The following is an 18,761-nucleotide window of genomic DNA, read 5'->3' as shown; positions in this document are numbered from 1 at the left end:
GAGCACTTCCTGTCCAGGCAAACTGGATATCCTGGGCATGAGGAAAAGACAGTTCAGCCCAGGCCCTAGTTCCCTCCCAGCACTCACTCATAAAACCAATCAGGGACATGTCAGGAGAGGGGGCATGGTCTTGCAGCCCCCCAGAGAGCTCCCTTCACTCAGATCCTCCTGGGTCCCTTCTGGTGGCATGGTCACAGGGACTCTGGCTCCACAGGCTAGAGATTATTCTGAAGGGTTGAGAGTGAGAGCTGGGAAGCCTGGAAAGCTTTCAGCACTGAGGTCTGCCCTCCAAGGTTCAGAGACTTTTCCATCCACCACCAGCTGATTTGGGCCACAGGCTCTGCTGCTCCAAGGAAGTGAAATGAGTCCACAAGCACAGGCAAAACAGCACTGGGCAGGCTGGGCTCGGGAGGAGGCCCGTCGGGACCACCAGGGTCACAGGAAACAGAAGTCTAGGACAGGGCTGGGAGCAAGAAGCTTGGAAGGAGAGAGTGGACTCCAGCACAGGAATCAGAGGGCTTGGATCAGAAACCTCTGCCAATCTTGCCATGGCTTAGTGGTAATCAGTCCCTCGATGACTGTCCCCAGTCACTTTCCTCCCCGTGGCCAGCCAAGCTGGTTGTGCCCAAATCTCCAGGCCTCCTCCCGAGGGGCAGACCTTCCCTGCAGTTCCAATCTGTGGGGAAGTCCCCAGCCTTCACCGAGCTGTACCAGTCCCCAGAGAGGCTGACCCCAGGGTTGGGGGAGATGGTGGGACAGGCCCAGATTCTTCTGGAAGCTAGGGCAGCTGAAGAAACTGGCAAGACCCCACAGGGACAGGTACCAAGGTTACCTTCCCCACCCTGTCCCCTGCAGCCTGCCAGTCCATGGCTGCTGCGCAGCTGCCTACAGTTCCCACCTGCCAGGCCGTTGAGGGTCCGTCTAATCTCCCATCTGTGGCCACTGGGCTGGGACACTGCCTGACGAGCAGGCGGTCCTGGCACGATGCCCTCAGCCTTGGATCAGTGTTTATGAGCTGGTGCCTGAGCAGCCCTCACCAGTGACTCCAGCTAGAACCAGTCAGGCCCGGTGAGGGTGTGGGTGAGGCTGGGGGGACAGCCGCACCCCTCACCCGGTCTCAGGGCAGGGATCCCGGCAGCGGGCCATCTGGGCGGGCAGGAGCACTCAGATGGTGTGTGCACACACAGCCTCGGCTGACGGCCTGGCCTGCCTCCCTGTTAGCGGGGCAGAGGAGAGCACGTGCTTTCCAAACACGCTGAGCCAGGTGTGATCCCAGTGCTTCTAGAGTCTAGCAAGTGGCTTCAGGCAACCTACCGTGCTTCTCTGAGCCCTGTTTCCTCATGTCACCAGTGTGGATACCGATGCCCAGCTAGCTCCTAGGGCGGTCTTGACAATTAAAGAAGTTGGCCGCCTGCCTACCTTGCTCTCACCTCTCTGCTCTGTCCTCCGCCCTGTAGCCAGAGGGGGCTTTCTCTGCTGCAAACTTTGGCTGGCTGGCCCTGTCCACTGGATACAGTTTGAACTCGGGCCTGGCACGCTAGGCCCTGGGTGACTTGATCCTATGCCTGCCTCTTTTTCCAGACCTGTGTCCTGCTGTCCATCTGAAACCCGCACTTCCACAGCAAACCGCTTGCCACCTGGCCCATGTCCCATGCTTGCTTCTGCCTTTGCTGCTCCCTTGCCTACACGCCTGCAATCTACAAGCGGGCTCCTCATCTACCCACAGAGCTGCCCTTACACCCTAGCCCAGACTCTCAGAGGGAGACTGGAGGGCCTCGGCTCAGGCTGTGGCCAAGTGTTGGCCTCTTAGCTCCAACCCAGTCAGGAGAAGACCTTCACAGTAAAGATCCGATAGACAGGTGTTCTCAGGGTTAGGTCAGCAGGGCCCTCAGCCTGGGCTAGCCTCAGCCCCCACTTTGGAGCCTGCCCACCGCTAATCCATGTTCCTGGCTGCAGCCCATCAGGGGTCCTGGCACCACTGCTCAGTGCTTCACTACAGCCAGAACCCAGACTGTCCCAAATGTCCTTCACTGGTCCCTGGCCAGCCCCCTGCCTTTGCTCTCAGCCCTGCTCTTAGCCTCCTTGGGCCAGGACAGTATGGACCCATGAATCCCAAACTCACTCTATCTCCAGGGGTCACCAACCTGTGCCATAGCCTGGAGGGAAGCAGAAGGTGTGTGGGGGATGAGGATGCTGGGACGTGGCACTGGTTCTAGGCCTGGGAACCCGAGAAGGACTTGGTGACCTGGCTATACCTGGCTGGGTACCCCCCTCCACCATAACCGAGCACACCACTGCCTCTGCCCAAATGCCTGTCCTGGCTGGCAACAGTCCAGGTGGGGTAACCCTGAAAGCTATGGCCTGGGTGGTGGCCCGTGACCCTCCTGGATGCAGGGGAGCAGCCATCTAGGAGCCAGCTCTGACAGGCCAAGCCGTGGGGCACCAGCCACTCCTGCTGATCTTATCAGTACCTGCCGCAGGCACCGCAAGGTGGAGAACCTGTTCCATGCAGCTTGCGCCCAGCTTGGGAGCCAGCAATGAGTGGATAAGCCCCCAGGATAGGAGCCTGGTGCACCACGTCCTGTCCCGGCACCCCACCTAACACACCAACCCACCACCCCGTGTCCCCCATCCCCTCCCACAGGCCCGGCCCTGCCCCTGGCGAGGGCACTACCTTGTAAAGTGTGTTGCGAATGATCTCGATGTTCATCTCATCAAGGTCCTGCTCTGAAATGCAGTCCTGGAAAAAGGCCGCTGGGGAAGAAAGACGTGGGGGTGAGGGTGGGAGACTGGATTCAGCCTAGGCAAGAGTCCAGCTGCTGTCTGGCCACCCTGCAGGCCACAGAGGGCTCCTGCCGCAAGGCCCAACCGGCATGGGGGGTGGGGGCCTCCCAACCCAGCCTGGGCGATTGCCTTGGAAGTGGCAGAAGCAATACTAGGGGCCATGTGCACTGACCTGAGCTTCTCCTGCATCCTTGCTCCTAAAACTGATTTATAAAGGAGGCGGCCAGCCATAACATGATCTAATCGCCTCTGGGGCAGACCCAACCTCGGTCCATGCCAAAGACAGACTTGCATAAGAGGCCATGACATCCTTCTTCCTTGAGGGGCAGCTGTGGATCTGGGGCCTGATGCCCACAGATCTGCAACGCCCAGGAGGGCCTGGGGCCCATGTTTGGAAAACTAGCCTCCTCCTCAAGACCAGGAACAAGCTGGGTGGGCATGGACCAATGACCCAGAGGGCCACTGTTGGGCTAAAAGTGGTGGCCAGAGCAGGATAGAGCCCCCTCCCCTGACAGGGGCCCTCAGACTCACTAGTCTATCTCTTCTTTAAAGATGGAGAAACTGAGAAGCCACAAAGAGCCCAGAACTTGCTCAGAGCTACTGGAGGAGTATACAGCAGATATGCCCAGCAGGTAGGGCTCAGGCCATTCAGTATAGGAATAAGGGCAGCTTAGAACCCAGTGGTCTAACCCTGGAGGCTTCCTGGAGGTGGTGCCCTAGGGACTAGGACTGTGGCTATGAGGGCACTAGCTGGTGACAACCTTAGTGCCTTCTCTCCAGCCTCCAAGACAGGCAGGAGCCAGCACTGCCTAGGTGGGGCCCTGCAGGAAGCTCCCAGTTCCCCTTCCTTTCTTGGCCTCTGACACGAACTCTGCATCCTGCCGGACACTGCCTGACCTGGCCCCTGGGACCTGCTCTGTGGAGGCGAGTGAAGCTGAAGCTATTTGCTTCCCTCTTCTGCCTCACAGGCAGCCAGCCACTCTGGCCCAGCTTGGGGCCACGGTCATTCGAGCTCCCAAGACTCTGAGGGACCCCGGCCTCTCCCCTCTGCATGAGCTCAGCCATCCTCTGCATTCTGAGAAATTGGCCAGTTTCACAAAGCTACATGCTCCGAGTCAGGCCCTGGGGGTGGCCTGCCTGGCCCAGTAAAAGCAACAGAAAAGGAGAAGGCAGGGTGAGAGAATGAGCGGGAGGTCAAGGACAAGATAAAGGTAAGCAGCAGGTGGCAGGCTTCCCTTTCTGGCTCAGCATCACCCAGTCCCCACCCTCCACCCAGGTTCCGCAAACCCACCCGGAGGCGCTGCCCACCTCTTCCTCCCTCCGCCCCAGTGGCTCACCCAGGGGCGTGTCCACCAGAATGGCATTGTAGAGCTCGGCAGGTGTCTGGGCGATGTTCACAGCTTCCATCTGCTCAAAGCTGCCTAGTGGGTGGCACTTGGGCACAAGCTCGGCGATAGAGCGCTGGTGCAGCGTGCCCGTGATGAGCAGGATGACATTGTCGATCATGTAGCTGTAACTGCGGGAGGCACACGGCAGCAAGGAAGCCCGTCAGGGAGGGGGGGGTTGGCAAGTCCTAGTCCAGCACTGTGCCCCCACTGCCCCCACTCTGTACAGGCCACCGGCCCCTCAACAGTGATGCCACCTCGAGGGTGCTGCAGGCCAGCACCACTGGCTCACCTCCCTGCCCCGGTGCACCCCTACTCTAGAGCCAGGAGTCGGGGACATGAGGCCCCTCCCTTGGGGTGTGGCATAGATTCACGCCCTCGAGTATCCTGGAACAGGTAACTGCCCCACAGTGTGAACAGTTCCAGCAGGGCGCAAGGAGGGAGATGGAAGGCCAGCTTGGGGGATGAAAGAACTGGGAGATGAAAGTGTGTTCCAGGAAGAGGGAACAGTGTGTGCAAAGGCCTGAAGGCATTCACTGAGTGTCTGCCGCATTCGAGGAACTGAGCACAGCTCGGGGCTGGCAGAGGGAGGGAACCAGGGCAGAGCTGCCAGCAGGCTGGGGCCTGGGACTCCACACCAGGCCAAGGGGCCTGGCTGCACTCGGGGCACTGGGGATACAGGAGCAGGCCAAGCAAGGAGAGCCATGGTCCCATTAGGGTCAGTCTGGCTGCTGGGTGAGGAAGGCTGGGGTGGGGGGATGGCAAGGTGAGGAAAGGTTGAGGAACAGGGTGGGGAGAGACCAGAGGTGGGAAGGCCAGAGAGGAGCCAGTGGGAGGCCCCTGGAGCCAGGCCCCAGGTCAGGCAGAGATGGAACAGGTGGATTGCTGGCCTGTGCAGCCCCACTCCAAAGGCAGAGCACCGCCTCCTCCCCAGGGCCAGAGGCCTAGGCCAGGTGTCCACCCAGGAGACCTGGAGGCCACCCAGGGGCCCGGAGGCGGGGCTCCAGTCTTCCCTGGCTGGGGCACCCCTGGCTCCCGGCTCTGGATAGCGTCTGGGCAGCAGGAGGGGCTGTGGAGCTGGGGAGGGTGGGGCTGCCTGTCCGACTGGGCAAGGGGCAAACTCTGCCCAGACTTTCGCGATGATGCCACAACGGAGCTGAGGCAGCCGTGGAGTCACCTGCATGGGGATGGGGTAAAGACGGGGAAGGCCCCAGGCACAGTCAGGTGGCAGTAACCACAACATTCCTGTGGCCTGTCACCAGGATGATCGCAGGGTACTAGGTGACGGAGGAGGCCTGGGGGCTTGGGGAGAGGGGCACCACTGAAGGGTCAGGTTCTGAATGGGCACTGAGTATAGGCCTTGCCCTAGCTTGTGGGTGGCCCCAGGCAGGCCCTGGTCCTGAGAAAGTACTTTGCGCACCAAAGGCTGAAGCTGTCCACAGAAGACCCCTGGGGGGCAGTGGACCTAAATACCAAGAGAAGGAAAGGAAAGGGGTGGCCCAGCCTCAACCCAGAGGGCCAGCCATGGGGCGAGCTCCCACAAGGCCCTCCAGGAAGGCGGCAGAAGGAAGAAGCCACAGCTCCTGTCCTGGCCTGACCCCCCATCCCCCTGCTCCCTGCACCCTCCCCCAGCTCCCACCCAGCCCAGCGCCCTGCTGCGACCTCTGCTCTCCTGGGCTTGGGGCCAGGCAGCTGCCCTCTCTCCGCCCCCAAACTGGCTGGGTCAGCGACAGGATGTGCACTGAGAAGAGACAGCCCCCCCACCCCACCCGCCCCCTCTCAAACTGAGCTTCAGGCGGGGCCCATTTGTAGCTGCAAGCCAAGGAGCCCAAATGGCCAGCCTTCTGCCCCTGACCTGACAGAGCTGGCAAAGCAGAGGAACCTCAGAGAACACTCGCTAGAGCTCTGTGCCTTGGCTTCCAGCCCAAGCCTGCATCCCCTCCACCCTGAACAACATCCCTCGTTCCCAGTGCCTCCAGAATCTCATGTACCACAGTAACAGGACTACACGTCACCTCCCGCAGCCCTCTACCTGCACCCCATCCAGCCCCACTCCAGTCGTCCTGTTCCCGGAGACGGCCACAAAGACCCCTGCCCCCTGCCCTGAGGATGCTCTTCTAGGCTCTCACAACCCTTTGGACAGGGACAGGGAGGAGAACATACCTCTCAGGCCGATATTATTCTATTGATCCCACAACCACCAGCATTATCAGCCCCATTGTCCAAAGATGTGAGAGAGAGCATAGGCATTCAGCCCTGTCACACCATTGGGTAGATGAGCTCTGTGTCCCCATTTCCAGGGTCCCCATGCCCTGGCACCACACTCCCCATCAAGCCTTGTCCTCTCAGAGGATCCCCACAAACCAATTTCCTTTCTATAAACCTTCCCACTCCTTGTGTCCACAACTCAGGGTATCTGTTTATGCTGGGGATGGGCTGGGGTCAGGGCGCAAGGGAGGCGCTGGGACTCCTCAGAGTCCTGGCCTGGACTCGGAGGAGAGCCCTGTGGGAACTCTACTGTCTGGTTTTGCTGTTACCCCTTCAATGATGTGGAACAGGCCAGCTATGATTCACTTTTCAGCCCGGACAGCACTTGTGGGGGCCAGTGGTAGCACCCGCTAGCTACCCCCAGCCTCTTCTGCTAGAACTCAGCTTAATGCTGAGCCAATTAAGGGCCACTTATGATGACATATCCGCAGCCCCTTCCAGGGCCCCATTCTAACCCTGGCTAGGCCAGCCTTGGATAATCCTGTGCCAGGCCCGGCTCTTCTCTCTCCCTGAGTCAACTACAAGGTTGCTGCAGAAGCAGCCCCTGTTTTTCTCCCCTGCCCAATGAGAGCCAGAATCGTCTTTCCTGGGAGAAAGGAGGCAGCGCAGGCCTGGCAGAGATGATGCTGGCTAGGCTGTTTGCTTCTCCCCCAAGGCCAAGGCCTTCAGCAGGCAGGGAAATCCTCCTCCTCCTCGCCTGGCTTCAGCAGCTGTCTCCCTGCCCCCAGAAAGCCACTCCACCAGTCCTCCCCTCATTTGGCCTCAATAGGAGAGAATGAGGTTCCAGCTGGTCAGCATCTCCCTCCAGAGGAAGACAGCTGGGGAGTGGACAGGCGGCTGCCCGCCAGGCCAAAGAGGCCCTCGTGGGGTGGGAGTAGGGAGTCTGTATTCCTCTGCCCAGAGGCCCTCCCTCACCCTGAGCCTTCAAGACTCAGCTTGGGCCCACAGAAGTCTCAGGCTGGGGTTTAGGAAGCCCCTTCTTCCAAGAAGTCTTCCGAGCCCCTAGCCAAGCCCTGTCCCTCTGCTGTGCCCTTTGGCGCCACCTGCTGGAAAAGCATGGCTTGCTTCCATGTTCTCATCCTGGCCCTGGGGGCTGGCCTGGCCCTGGTGAGGAGGCCATGAGGACTGTCCATCCGACAGCCCCCAGCAGAGGCTGCTCATAAACAGTATTTGTGCTCAATCCTATCAGAGTCCTGCAGAGCCCTGCCCAGGGCAGAAAGTGAACAGAGATATCAAGTGATGGCCTACCTGGCAAGCCTCAGTTTCCCCTCTGCAATCAGGATAACTGAAGTGCAGCCCACAGCAAAGCTAGTGAGACCCTGACCTTATCATTAAAATCCTGCCCCTACCCAGAGGCCCAGCTAGGTCTTCCCACTTGACCTAAGCCTTCTGGGCCTTGGAAGAGCTCCTGTGTGTGTTCTCCCACGGTCTCCAGAAAAGAGTATCACTGCTGGCTGTCCCTCCAGGCAGGAGCCAGGTCTAATCCAGGACCCAGAAACCATGGCAGGTCTAGAGCTGTAGCCTGTACAGACCCTGCTGGGACCCAAAAGTGGTCATGGAAACGGGGGGCTAGAGGGCCAGGATAGGGAGGCCTGGGTAACCTGATGCCTCTGTGGCCCGTAGTGCAAAAAGTTCTGGGGAGAATGGCAGCTATGCTAAAAGGCCTGCTGAGCACTTGAGGCCACTGTCCTGGGACAGAGCCTCCTTCCAGCTTCCCACTCCAGGCTGCTGGCACTGAGATCTCTGGTACCTAGGAAAGATTGGACTTCACATCTCCCAGATGGTGCAGCTTACCATGCCCAGGCTCTGCCAACGGGTAACTGGCTGCTGCTCACTGGGGATGACACCCTCCAGGGAGGCTACTCACCTAAAGACAAAGGCCCCTGGGGCCCATCTGAGACTCCCCAGAGACCAGACTCACATCCTATAAGCAAGTCTCCTAGCTTCCCGTTCAGGGCCTATTATCTTGTGGGAAGCCATCATGGAATGGCTTAGATCAAGATCCCCCTCCGATGCCAAAAAAGAGGCTCCATCTCAAGTCACAGGGCAGTTAATGGCGAGGCTTGGAAGGAACCCTTGGTACAGTGACATATTACATTTACTGCCATGAAAATGAGCTAAATCAAGACTACGTGATTGATGACAGCCTACTTCATGGATTCTTGCTCACTCCGGGCCCGTCTGCCTCCACACCAGGCAGCTGCCTCTGATCTCACCACCCACTTTCCTGAGCAGCCTCCCTAACCCCATCTGATCCAGGAGTCCTCTTAATGCTGGGAAGCCTCCTGTGACCCTGGATCCATTTGTAGCAGCTGCCCACAGGCTTTCCAGGAGCCGTCTACACCACCACTGGCACCCATCCCATTACATTCAGATGTTCCCCCTCTGTCCTGGCAGTGGGCTGAGCCCAGAGCTGATACTGGTCATGTGTGTTGGCTGAAGGCTGGCTGGGATCTATAAAACCACTGGACACTGTCTTTACCCACAGGAGGGCAGAAAAGGCCTTGGCCACCTATTCACACACCTTCAGGGACAAGGAACCCATCACCTCCGGGGGAATCCTGTTCCAGCCATCCAAGGGACAGCTCTGAAGGCAACCAAGAGACTCTGAGGGATGGAACTAAGTGGACCTCTGGGGGTAGTCCCAACCTCCACCCTGGCTGTGGGCAGCGATGGCAATGTTCCTTCAAGTATTCACACTCAGGATGGGGGCACTAGTGGACACCTCCCCTACCTGGGCTCACCACACTCTCCTCTCTGCTTACATCCCTAGGATTTGAGGCTCCATGCTCCAGCTGCTCAGGACATGTCTGGTTCCCTCAGTCCAGAAGCTCTCCTCCTCTAATTCTTCCTTTAAACACCATTCCTCTCAGCCACAGAGCCACCTCCTCAGAGAAGCCAGGTGTGAGTTCCCAGTCTGGGGGAGCTGCCCTGGACAGGCCCTGGCCCATCTTTCTGCAATGCTGTGGGATGACCCAAGAAGGAAGAGGAGTAGTGGAGGAGGTGAAGGAGGTAGGGAGGCAGTAGATAAAGGGCAGAGATGCTGTGAGAGAGAGGAGACTCCTGGAAGGTGAGAGGGCCATGGCTCCTAATGAGGCCTGGAGACCTTGTCACAAAGGTCAGCGGTAGCTTCAGTCAGGGCCTTGTGGTAGAGTGATGCAAGGACTGGGAGCAGACTGGAGACTCAAAGGATGGGCAGGGGTGGGGGTAGGAGTGAGAGAACAGACAGTGGACATAAAGAGCTTAGGGCCCAGGAGATGGGTTGTTCACGGTGTGAGAGATTTGCGCTTGTCCAGATGCTGATGGGAAGAAACTGGAAGGGAAGGTGGTTGCACAGACAGGTGAGTACACGAGTGGCCACTCAGGGTCTAGGGAGTGGGGTGGGAAGACTTAGCACCTTGGCAGAAAGACCCAAGAGAAGATGGAGCCTCTGCCATCGGATCAGGGTTGGGGACACAGATGGGGTGATGGGAGGGGACTGGTTTCTACTGTCATCGTGGAGGAGGAAGGTGGGCCATCTGTCCAGAGAAAAGGCTGGGGGCCAGGAGAGGGGTGGTGCTTAAGATGGTAAGGTGGTCTCCCAAGCTTGGTGGGGGGCTGCAGGGTGCTGGGTAGGGAGGACAAGTGGCCGAAGGGGCAAATACAAGCAGAGGCCAGCTGTGCAGCGGAGCAGCACGTCCCACGGCAGGGATCACCGCCCAAGGCCGGCTTCCCCAGCTTTGCTCCAGGCTGTGGAAGTGGGGGAGGGTGCCTCCAGGCTGAAGGCTGCTGGGATTCCTCCAGGGCTGGGGGGCTGCCAGCCAGGGCGGGACTACAAGACGGGCGGCCAAAAGCGCTGCGGATGCTGGCAGAGGAGTGCTCAAATGATGGACCAGGGAACCTCAGCTGGGGAGGGAGGAAAAAGAAGACAGAAGGGGCAGCCGGGGAGGAAGCAAGTCCCAGTGTCCTGCTGAGTCCGGAACCCGCGTCCCACAAGGGACTGAGAGTGGGCTGGAGGGTCTGATGACTGTGGGTAGAGAGGGGGTGCCTGACTCAGCGATTCTGGGGTGGACCGGTTCCAGGAGTGACATGGCCTTGGGTAGCCATTGGAGGGGGCGGCTGCACTGGAGAGCAGAGGAGCGGGTCACTGGAGATGACGAGGTCATGGAACGAGCCGCCACAGGCTCAGACAGGCTGACACGTGGCTGCTGAGCTCTTCTCGAGTGAGGGCAGGAGTGAGGAGATAGGAAGACTTAAGCCACAATCACCCATGAATGGAAGGGGCGGGGAAGTGACAGCCTGCCACAGGATAGTGCTTGGCTGCTTTAAGCACGCTTGGTGCTTGCAGCCAACCTCCAGCAAAGAGCTGGCGGCTGTGCGGCCTCAGTCACGCTCAGAGCCTCTCCAGTTTCATGGCCTGGCAGGCTGAGACCAAGCCTCTAAGGGTACCGAGAAAGGCCAGGAGCTAGCTGCACAGGCAGGTGGCCAAGCGGGCAGTGGGATGGATGACAACTGCCCTCTGACCACTGGCATGGGTCAGGCCTCCTCTGGCCAGCCTAGCTGGCAAGGCCAGAACATTCAGGAAGCTGAAAGAGCCTTGTGCAAACAAGGTGAAGGCTGGGCTCTGGCAATAAATTCACTGCTTCCTGGTATGTCCCCAGCTCTGGCCTTGGGGCAAGGGATATGCAGCCCCAGGCCAGGAGTTGACTGACACATGGGACGCCTCGGCATTACCCCCAACTCAGCAGCACAAGACATGCCCCATCTCTGGCCTCCCGCCCCAGTAGGACTATGTTGTCTGTACCTTGACCGGAGCCAGGAAGGTGTAATTACAGGCCCAGCCAGGATACCAAGGAGGCCCCCAGAAAGGAGGCCTGTGGCCAGGAAAGAGACTGCTTCCCAGCCTGGGCAGGTTCCCTGAGCCCTTCAGAGGTCCCAGCCTATGGCCTCTACCCAAGGATGGAGCCCTTCTGGCTACAGCCCTTACTTGAGCAAGTGGATCTTGAGTAAGTGGCTGTTCCTTGCTAGGGGTAGGCATCAGGACAGGCAGGAAGCACCTAGCCAGGCAGGTGTGCCGGGTCCCAAGGAGGAGGGTGGGAGCACCAAAATCAGGGAATGGTAAAAGCTCGACAGTACCCAGTATACCTGGAAGTGCTTTCCCACAACACACTCTCACACTCCACTAGCACGGAGCACGCTCATTGAAGCTAGCCACCAATCACACCTCTGGGGCCATCTCTTTGTTTCCCAGGCTCCGGCTCATGGCTCCTGGGCTATGCTGACAGAGGGAGCCTCTCCATCTCTGTTTCCACAGGCATACCTGGCAAGCACAGTCTGCCTCATCAAAGTGGCCTCCCCTAGCCTGCGGGTCCTAGGGAACTTTCCTCTGCTCAGCTTCTCCAGGATCTTAGTGGAGACAGGGCTACATCCAAGGGTTAGACAGTGGGGAAGCCAAGCATCATAAACACAGGGACCTGGGTTGTTGGGAAAGGCAGTCAGGTGTGGAGCCTTCCTCCTTCTCCCTAAGGCCCAAGGCTGTGGACAGAGAAGATGGAGAACAGGCCTCAGCTCAGAAGGGCTGGAGAGTCTGAATGGTCCATTCCAAGAACCTGGCTCTGCAGAGCTCTGCCCATCCCCTTACCCCTGACCTCAGGATGGAAAATGGAGACCTAGCAAGAAGTCAGTGTAGATGCTGCAGGGTGAGTGAGGAAAAGTGCTCCCATCATCCCTGGTCTCCCCACCCCAATCTCTGTAATGCTAGAGGTGCAAAGAAAGAGGCTTCATCCAACACTACAGTGTGGTGTGGGACATTCTTGCCTGCCCACTAGATTCCCAGGCAGCAGTGAGGTGGCAGGTGGTGGCCTGGAGATCCAGGGTTGTCGAATGACCAGCCCAGCTCCACAGTCCAAGAAGGAAGGCTCTGCAGGCAGCCGGCCAGCCGGCCAGCCAAGGCAGGTGCAGCTCTCCTGCCCAGTGGGAGGGGAAGGGACCGTAGGCACTTACGTAATGAAGTCCAGGAAGCTGGCGAGTGGCTCATAGGCATGGTTCCTCATGTGGCGGAACTCCACCACCATCTTCTCCTTAAGCCGGTCATCAATAACTGACACGGTCAACGGCGATGCCTCATTGGCCAGGAAGTTGCCGTAGTCTGTGCTCTGCAGGTGCAGCTTCAGGTCTGAAACCCAAAGCAGGGGGATGGGGGCAGGGGTGAGGGCTGGCCATGCTGAGCCTCCCCAGGACCCCAAGACCCTGTCCATACTGGCCCCCAGACTCTGGGCCCTAGTCTCTCCCCTGTGCTTGAGGCCTGTTGCTACCCTGACCTCCTGTCCCCGCCTTCACCTCCCTGTTGGCTCAGGGCCCAATCTGGGGCGGTCAGGCCAAGGCTCCAGAGATGTTCCAGACCCCTGGGTCATGAGCCAGGACACTGGGCCCCAAGGAACAAGCACAAGTAGAACAACTGTTCCTCCAAATGAGAAGAAGGCCTGGGAAACCCCAACCCAAGGTGCCATTCACAACCCATAGCCTTTGAGGCCCTTCTATGTGGTGGGCTCTAGGATGGCCCTAACCCAGAGCGCAGTAAGACCCGGGCCCTGCCCTCCAGAGCCTCGGGGTTAGAAGAGCAGATCCACACTTCGGCAGAAACAATCCATATAAAATAAAGGAGATGCCACAAAATAAAGGAGTGGAGTGGCCAATGAAATGGGTCTGAGGATGAGAGAACATGCTGGGCTGGGCCACAGCAAAGGGCACGGACAGGAACATACAAAGGCAACAGCCAACAAGACGGCCTGAATGACAAGTGGCCTGGAGGGCAAATGAGTGGCATGAGGGGGAGATCATCTCGAGGCTGGGAGGAAAGACCAGCCCTGCTATAGGAGTGGCTAGAGGCTGATAGGCCAATCCTCTGGGCTCTTCTGAGCCATTAGGGACAGGGCAAGGGAAAAGGGACAAGAGGACAAGCAGAAGGGTCTTGGTGGGAAAGACAGGTGAGACCCAGTGGGATCAGGGCAACAAGCTGGCTTTTACCCTTGTCTCCCATCCCTGGTCTATTCCCCACCCAGCAGCCAGTGATCTTAAGACACAAGGCAGAGCACGTCACACATATGCATGTCTTCACCTCAGGGTCTTCCCTGTTCCTCTGCCTAGAAAGTAATGATATCCTCCGACAGCCCCTCTTCAAAGACCTCTCCTGCAGTCCTCCCACTCTATCCCTCATTTGTGCCACTCTTCTTTGTTACACTTATTCCAACTATCACAGGACACATGAGCTCCATGATAGCACGGATCTGGGGTCACTGCGGCATGCTGGAGTCTAGAACAGAGTATGTTCTGGCACGTTTTCATGCTCGGTAAGTACCTGGAGAATGGGCCAAAGTCTGGGGAGAGTGTTGGTGAGGACAGCAGGTGAGTTTCCTCCTGGATTTTGAAACAGGAGACATCGTAGCAGTGATGGGGTACCAAGGACAGTGGCTGAGAAGGAACCTGTATGTGTGTGTGTGAGTGTGAGTGTGAGTGTGTGTGCGTGTGAAGGCCCAAGAGCCAAAGCTGGCTTCTGCTGTAAGGGACTACATGTTTTCTGTCCCCTGGGAAGGCTGCCCAGGGGAAGACAGAAAAGGGTTGCACCTGTGAACATTTCCACAAGCCCCCCTGATCAAGCCTCCCTATGTCTCTGGTCTCCTGGGCTGCTTCAAAGTAAGGGACAGCATGGCTGATTCCCTGTAAAGCCCCTACTCCTGCACACCATCAAGAGAACATTCCCAGCCTGGAGTCAGGTATGCTAAAGGAGAGACAAGAGAGCAGATGAGAGGGGGAGGTGAGAGGGAGGGAGGAGTGTGCATGCCCCTGGGTGAAATGCCTTCTACCTGCAGTGCTGGGTGGCATCTGGGTGCCAAGCAGCACTCATGTCCTCTGTGGCTCCTGGGTCCTCACAGAGTGGACTTTCACCTTGTGAGGCCTGCAGGAGGCCTTCACCATCTACTGCTCTTGCCATCACTCCCACCTACTTCTCTCCAGAGCCACCCAAACATGGGACAGAACCGAGTGTGAGGTAGGGAAGGGAGAAGTCACCAGCCCCCTGCTCTGCCTCACGGATCTTGCTGCCTTTTGCCCGGCAGGTGTGCACACTCCTACGTCCTTGCCCCAGGCCATCTTCCCCATCCCTACCTGGTCTGGCCAAGGCCCACCTATGCTTAGAATAAGGCATGGGTGAAAGAAGGTATTTTTCTCAGTGGTACTTGAGTTGTTGCAATGTTTAAGTACCCATTTGGTTGTCAAAGAAAAATTCTTAACAATAATTGATGGTTATAGCTGATGGTTGCTATAATTGTAAGTCACCTTGCATTCCTACCTCTAGAAGTGGGTTTTATGTGCCAGATTTTAACATCCTTGACCCTGGAAGAGTACACAACTCTTGTGAAAAGAAACGTGGTTTTAGTTGCAAATAACTAATCCGTTTTGAAAGATCTTAATGTTTTCGAAGTCGTTTTTGTGGGTGTGAAACAGAGTGACAATATGAATTGATCCCTCTTAATATAGTATTGAAATTAATTTCACTTAATTTATCAAGTCATATTCATACCCTGATTTTATATATTTCTATCAAACATTGTGATACCTAAAAAACAAACTGGGCAGGGGGTTCTGACCCGGGCACAGCAGGTACTCCAATCCCCACTAGGGGAAGCTGCAGAGCGGACAGCAGCTGGAAGCCAGGGCTGGAATGTGGTGTTCTGGGTCAGACCGTCTAGCGCAGCAGCTGCCAGACCAAACCTGTTCATTGATCCACCCGGCCACTGCAGCCAGCAGAGACCCATCTCAGGCGATAAGACTCCTTCCTCTCCAGGTCACAGCTGGGCCTCGAGGCCAGGCCAGATGTACAGGGCAAAACCCAGTCCCCTTAGCAGGGTACCTCATCCCAGTGACCCCACTATTCTCTGAGACAGCAAGTCCAGTCGAGCTTCCTGCCTCCCACCCTCCAAAGCATCCTTGCACATGCTGCCAGAGACTTCCCTAAATGCTATCACCCTAGCCTCAGCTCTCCGGCAGCCTGTCCAGCCTCTGCCTTTCTAAACAGGGCTTCTCTTTGCTGGGAAGGTGCACTCAACAACTTCCCCACTGCCAGGTACCCTCTCTTCTTTCCAGCTCCCACTGACTCTCCATCCAACACACTGGTCAAGCAAGAGTCAGCACCCCAACACCAGGGGAAACCCAGACCCACCCTAACTGGAAGCAGAGGGGTTCCTGCTGTGTATTCAGCCCCTTGCCAGGAGCATGACCATTTCACAGATTTAGAAAAGACCAATGAGAGGGAACATGAAACCTATCCAGAGTCCCAGTCAGGCACAGAGGGGCCAGGACATGGATCAAGCCTGGTGGATTCTGATGTCCCCAATTCTGGCCCCCTTTCCTCCTGGACCCTTTACATCATTGACCACATTCTCCCATGGCCCTTGGCCCAGGATGGACCTTTTGGATATGGACCCAGCTGCCTGGACAGACGTTAGTCCCAGAAGAGCTGGCAGGTGGCAGAGGAGAGCAGCCAGGGCAGGCCCCTCCATGACCTCGGAGGCTGTCTAGACACTCGCTGCCCACTTGACATCATGCCTCAGCAAGCCCCTCTGGTGTCACCTGTGGCAACGTCTATTGCTAGAGAAGCTAGGCACACGTGCATGTGAACGAGAGGGGCAAAGTGGAGGGGTGGGCTCTTCCCTGCCTGCCCCCACGTGGGGCTCAGCACAGGCCCAACAGCAAACCCCCCTGTGCCTTGGCCGCTGCGTTCTGCTGACACTGCATCTGGGGAAGCCGCGGCTCCCAGCACCACTGGAACACAGACGGCCGGGTGGTTTCTGCTGGCTTTTGTCAGATCAGAGCAAACCCTGAGACTCTACCGAGAATACTGCCCAAGGCCTAAGGAGTCTTCCTTACCAGGAAACTCATTTTTAAAAGCCCCCAGGGATGATGTCAAAGGGCCGTTCCAGACCACTTTCCCTGGCCAAACCCTGCATCTCCCTGTGACCCAAGCAGAGGGGACAGCCTGTCAGCCAAGAAGGCGACTTGGAGGCAGGCAGGCTAGCCGATCCCTCTGCTTGGACCACACAGGGCTTCTGAACCAGCTCTGACCCTGTTCAAGCAACCTGGCGCCCAGGACCAGTTATGGGCAGCCCCAAGCCCTTGAGATGGTCCCCAGGGCTGGGATGAGGCCCGTTAGAACCGCCCCCAACCACCCCATCACCACCAGCAGCTTCCTGCTCTGAGGGATGCGGAAAAGAGGGTGTGACTAGGGGTGGGATCTAAACACAGGAGGAGAGGCCTGGAACTTGTTGAGAGCTTCGTGGGAGACCCGGCCACCCAGCCCTGGCCCAGCCCCCGAGGGCAGCCAAGGACGCCGGGGGCTCTGGGAAGGCAGGGGCTAGTTCTGCTTTGCACCGTGAGCTCAGCAGCCTGACGGCCTCGGTGACAGCCCCTGAGAGCCCCAGACGTGCCTGGGCTGAGGCATGAGCAGTGTTCTGGTTAGCGCACACTCAGGGGACTGCTCTGGTCTACCCACAAGCCCAGCTGTCTACCCCAAATCCTCCCATCCATGGCCCAGCACCAGGAATGTCTGGCCAGCTTGGGAGCTCTCACAGCAAAAGACTTCCTCAGAGGCTGATTTCTCATGTCCAAGAAGATGCTGCTGCTATCAGGAAGTTCTCTCTGCAGTCTGACCTAAAGCCCTCCTCAAAGGAAGCTCACCCACTCAGTTTCCCAGTGCCTACAGCCTCCCCTGCGGGCTCTGGGCTTGCTCCTCAGTCCCCATCAGCATATACCTCCTCTGCTTCCCAAGGGTCGCCTGTCCCAATGTCATAGAGATTCTTCCCACAGCTCCCATCTCCTGGTGCCACACAGGCCTCCTCGCCACCCTGGTGCCCTTTTGCTAGACTCCTGCCCCAGGTTTGGGCTCCCTGCTCCCAAGTCCACTCTCACAGCGTCACTAGAGCAGTCGTCCAACTCCAGCATGTAGTTGTCACCTTTACCCAGGGGCCTCCGTGGCCCAGAGCTAGAGTCCTGCCTCCTCCCCACAGTCTGTGAGGCCCCTTGTCCTCCCCCCTAGCACCACGTCAGACTCAGCCCTCAGCTCTCTGCTCTACTCATCCCATGCTCTCACTAGGGCAACCTGTCCAGGATCTCTGCTCCAGGAAGTGCTTCAGAGAAGTCTACAGGATGCCCTAGGGAAAAAGCTCCTGAAGTGCAGAAAACAGCTAGAGAGGCCTTTGCCCTCCCTCTGCCACAGGGCACCACTGTCCACCTTGAGGTTGCCCGGTCAAAGATCGTTGCCCTGGCTGCAGCAGGGTCCGCTGAGTGCCCTGAAGGCCTGTGGGTGGGCTGCAGCCCCAGCTGCCCTGCCCGGCTGTTTCTCCCACCCCCACCCCCCACCCCCCACCCCCCACCCCTGGGCTCACAGGGAACACCAGAATCAAGCTGGCTCCATAGCTTCACCCCGCCTACCTCTCAGACCATGTCTTCAAGGCCAAGACCCCTCAACAGCAAGGCCCTGGCCCCAGCTGGCACCTCCGCTTACCACCCAGTCCCCGATTAGCAAGGGGGCACAGGGACGCCTGGCTTGACCAGCACTCCTTTCTCTGTGTGGGGCAAAGTGTGGGCTTGGCAGCCAGTCCCAGCCAGGCCTTGAGAGGTGGCAGCTGGGCAGCCCTAAACCCCATCCACTTCCTGAAACCCTTCCCAGATCCTGCCAGCCCTGAAAGTGATCTTTCAGCCCCTCCAGGACTCCCAGGGGCAGGCAGCACGTGGCCTCTTCAGCCCCCAAGCCTCTGGAGCCCCTCCCCAAGGGCCCCGGGGAGACAGGAAGGGAGGGGCTTGGCCCATGCCAGGGAGTTGATCCCACGCTGCCCCCAGGGCCCAGCAGGCATAGAGGCAGCTCCTGGCACAGTACACTAGGCGGGGCGGCCCCCTGCTCTAGACTCACCCATGGCCTCATGGCCCACGGAGGGGCCCTGCTGGCCAGCTGGCCACGGCACAGTGTGAGAGGACAGTGTGTTCCCAGACTTCACTTCTGCTTTTCCAGAGGTCACTCAACGATGCTCTCCTGGGGAGCTCAGGGGTTTTCAGGAATTGCGGCCCACTGAGTAAAACCAGATGTGCAAATATGCTCCCTAGAGCCCATCATGCCCACCCTGCCACTCCCTTCAAGGAGGGCAGGGCCTCAGAGCTTGTTCTACACTCCCCTGAGCCCAGGTGAGGGGTCTACTTTGAAGATACTGAACTGGGTTCTACTCCCAGTGCTTGTTCTGCCCCCAGAGGCTCTCTAAAGCTGCAACTTCCAGGGGCTCAAAGCAGGGAAACTCAGAC

General features: G+C 58.2%; 1 protein-coding gene across 1 annotated transcript in view; it reads right to left on the bottom strand.

Annotated features, from left to right (window-relative positions):
• ATP6V0D1 (ATPase H+ transporting V0 subunit d1) overlaps positions 1-18,761 on the bottom strand; it is a 39,365-nt gene that overhangs the window by 1,854 nt on the left and 18,750 nt on the right. Inside the window, exons 2-4 of the mRNA XM_038538614.1 lie at positions 12,420-12,591; positions 4,122-4,300; positions 2,675-2,754 (exon numbers count right to left, since the gene is read on the bottom strand). Of these exons, the coding sequence (XP_038394542.1) occupies positions 2,675-2,754; positions 4,122-4,300; positions 12,420-12,591 (431 nt within the window). The remainder of the gene's footprint in view (positions 1-2,674; positions 2,755-4,121; positions 4,301-12,419; positions 12,592-18,761) is intronic.

Source organism: Canis lupus, chromosome 5 (genome assembly GCF_011100685.1).
Source record: "Canis lupus familiaris isolate Mischka breed German Shepherd chromosome 5, alternate assembly UU_Cfam_GSD_1.0, whole genome shotgun sequence".
In the NCBI taxonomy this organism is placed as follows: domain Eukaryota; kingdom Metazoa; phylum Chordata; class Mammalia; order Carnivora; family Canidae; genus Canis; species Canis lupus.
The sequence above is the reverse complement of the archived record's forward strand: the minus strand, read 5'-3'. Positions and strand labels throughout refer to the sequence as shown.